Source organism: Typopeltis vanoorti, chromosome 1 (genome assembly GCF_054136105.1).
Source record: "Typopeltis vanoorti isolate ZY-2024b chromosome 1, IOZ_Tvanoo_1.0, whole genome shotgun sequence".
In the NCBI taxonomy this organism is placed as follows: domain Eukaryota; kingdom Metazoa; phylum Arthropoda; class Arachnida; order Uropygi; family Thelyphonidae; genus Typopeltis; species Typopeltis vanoorti.
Window position 1 is genome coordinate 78,425,485 of NC_143549.1, and position 3,698 is coordinate 78,429,182.

Below are 3,698 nucleotides of genomic sequence, written 5' to 3' on the forward strand. Positions count from 1 at the left end.
TATTCCTTTCATATAATTTATCAGATGATCCGCGAAAAGCTAAATTTTGGTTACCAAGGAATTTTATAATTAATTTCAATCAAGCGTTCTAAAACACTCGTCCAATGTTTCTATTCCATTTCATACATGCTTTGAGCCTGGTAATCAATAATAGTTTTGATTATTAAATTTTTATCAAGTTCCTTCCATTTTAATTAATTTTTCATGTGAGTTAAACTAGTCTCATGTCTATGCAAAGTTGTACTTACATTTCTCCAATCGTTATAATCTTCTACAAGGCTACTTGATTCAGCAGGTGCGACAAGTTTGCAACAAAAGCAAAAAACAGAATTTAAAGTTTCAGAATAAATGAGTCATGTTCTTGGCACGAGCCCCCCCCGTTTTTCATTTTTCTATTAAAATACGTGTCGCCAAATTTACGACCATATGTATCTATGGCCCCATTTCAATTAAAACAACTCGTCATTTTCATCAATATTTTCCCATTTACCTGGATCTTTCTAAATTTACAGAGATTAACAATGTGTTAGTTTCGTGGTCAACTACAACTAAATCTTCTCCTTTTTTTTCACTTAAATCCTGCGTCTTGTTATCTTGTTCAACAGTTGTAATAGTACTTTCATGAAAACTGAATGATGTGCACGGTTCTTCAACTCGGATTTCTGAGGTATCGAGTTGGTTACAATCTGCATCAGAATATTTTAATATTTTAATAAATTTATTAAGAGCCCCAGTTTGTTTCTTAATATCTGCTTCTTTCGCAGCATGACGCTTACGATTTTGTGCACCGGATAACTTTTTTTTTTTTTTATTCCATTTCTATTTTATACCCACAAGAAATTATTATACAACACGACACAGAGACGAAATAATAGTCCGCACTGCGCTACTGTCAGTAGCCTACTGAGATGCGTACCATATGACTAGTTAACTAGCAACAAAAGTTTTCTACGAAAATTCGTTTCTGCGCATAAAAACCGTTCACCTTTTCACTTTAAAGAGACTGCAGTAGACACAACATTCTACAGACAAGTATTTAGCCTGCTCTTGCTGCAAAATTTTAAACAGCTGGCTGATCAAAGAGGCGGCAATGTACAATTTTTTTTTTTAAATTTTATTCGGTGTATCCGGCCTTATTTATTTTAATATTGATCATTCTAAGAATTTTTTGTTTTTATGATAAAAATTTTGTTTCTTATAAATGAACTTATGAACCGTGCTCCGGCGGCAGCGCCCCCCCCCCCCCTTCGTAGCGACGCCCGCAAGCATCGCATGCTATGTATGCCCACTTCCGTCGGCCCTGGTGAGTAGGGAATATAAAGTAGAAACACATAACTTCCCCAAGTTATACGCGCTGTATTTTATTAAGTTGGTTCTACTAACAGACACAGAAATTATTTCTCTCTGTTGTTTTTTTATCGATAAATGATTAACGTATAACCATCTTCCCCACTCTTTTCTCTTCTTGGACCAATAGATGGCGCCAACAATCGCTATCAAAAGATATGTTAACTTCTAAAAATTGAACGATAACCTGACTTATTTGAATGTATTTACGCCATAAGAATTTTTATGATTACGGATCACTAGCCTCCTTCCTTCCAATACCTTTCTGGAATTTTGTGTCACCAGAAATTTTGGTATCTTTCATTGACATTTCTCTACTGATAGAAATTATATAAACCTACAAAAAATAATAAAATAAATTGTTAAACGTTGTAAATATGGTTTCGTTGATGAAGACTGTTCATGCAACACTTTTCGGTGTAACATGCAAATTTAAATATATGGAAAATAAACTAAAAGTAATATCCTGAAAATAAATTTTAGCTTTATAAATTGACAATCATTTAAAGTATACTTCTTGCAAATAATTTCAAAAAAACACGTTTTAGGTAATGAACTAAAATTTGTCATACTTAAACACATACGTAATCCGTTGTTAATGATTTGTGCTTGCCGATTACGTCATGTGTGACACACCGATAAACCATGCTCATGATAACTGTTTTAGTTCACTAGTTGTTTAGTGATCTGTTATGTGAACACTCTGGCAACTGTGGGATGGGTAAGAAGAAAAAGAAAGAAATGCAGAATGATCCCTGCTTAGAGATTATGACATTAAAATATGGATTCAGTTTCAATGGGCTACTAGGTGAAGGAACTAATGGAATTGTTTACCGCATGGCAGATAAAACTGGAAGGAAAGTAGCTGTGAAAGTACCCAGATCTTACACCGAAGAAGAGCTGACGGAATGGCCCAAGCTGCAGCATCCCAATGTTATTTCCTTGATCGAAGTTTTAACTCTGAAGGACGAATCTTTAGCCTTTGTTATGCCTCTTCAGCAAACAACCCTCCAAGAACAGATTTGCTCGCACCGTTTTTCCACCAGTTCCAGTTCCTTCAATCTAAAGAAACGTTGGCTCTATGAGATGCTGTGTGGATTGGATTACCTTCATAATAACCGGCTTTATCACCTCGATGTCAAAACTGACAACGTCCTCTTGTCTACAAACGGTGTTTGCGTATTAAGCGACTTTACCTTTCTTAGTCGCAAAGCCTCCCATTCCACTGTTGACTGCTTAGGATTTTCTCTTTGGTTTAGACCACCGGAAGCATTCAAATGTGAAGAGCGCAATGAATGTTCCCGGCTTCTGTATTCTACCGAAATGGACATATGGGCTTTCGGAATGGTAGCCTTAAATGTAATGTTTGGACGTAGATTTAAACGTTGCCTTGTCAGCAGTGCTACGGGTTCTCCCGCGCAAACTCCATGGCAAGTATGGAGAAGAGAAATTTGTCCGTTTCTTCGAAAATTACGAAATACGAACTCGTTTCGTGAAATTATGCTACAAGTCCATAACCAGTGCTGTTTAGTGGAGGAGGATATCGAAATATGTATGGACTTTATTTTTTCCTGCCTTCATAATAATCCCCCACAGAGGATAAGTGCTAGTGAATGTCGACTGCATCCGATATTTGAAAATGCTTTTGGAAATAACTCCATTAATGGAATAATCAGCTGAGAATGTGCACTTCAATCAAAAGGATGTCACGATGACCATATCTGCATTATGATTAACTGTAACAATAACTTGCGCTGGTTTGTGGACGTACTGTTAAATTATATTTGGAGTTAAATGATGTTAACAAATAACATAATAATCCACTAACTGTACTTGTATACTATAGTATATTTTGGAAATTAACGCTATATATGGCAAACATTATAATAGAGCATTATTTGGCACGTTTCTAGTGAAGAATTATAACATTATTCAATTTTAACTCTTTTTTCTTTTGTCTCTGTGTGTGTGTGTATATATATATATATATATATATATATATATACACTAATACTTTTATTCTGTATAATCATATAACAGGTATTATTTCTTAGAAAATTTCCATATTACTCCTCTAAGTAAATATTTTTTATGGCTATTTAGTCTATTTTTATTTAGGAGTACTCTCACCCCTCATCTTATCCCACCATATCCTTCTCCTTCCCCAAAAGTTTCGATCTTTCACCTCCCTCCCGAAGAATTCTCTGCCCACCCTTAAAAAAAAAAAACTCTGGTTTAAAATTCACACCTCTTGCCTCGCCGATAATTCTCTCACATCTTTCCATCCCCACATTCCCCCCCCCTCCTTTCAGTCATACTTTAACATCAGATAAATGTATATCGCCGGATGC

At 35.5% G+C, this 3,698-nt stretch overlaps 1 protein-coding gene across 1 annotated transcript; it reads left to right on the forward strand.

The window, feature by feature from the left end:
• The first annotated feature begins 2,064 nt into the window (after window positions 1-2,064).
• On the forward strand, window positions 2,065-3,027 carry LOC150110120 (cyclin-dependent kinase 1-A-like). The gene has a single exon (XM_090415544.1). The coding sequence runs from the start codon at window positions 2,065-2,067 to the stop codon at window positions 3,025-3,027; it is 963 nt and encodes a 320-aa protein (XP_090271670.1).
• Window positions 3,028-3,698: the final 671 nt, after the last annotated feature.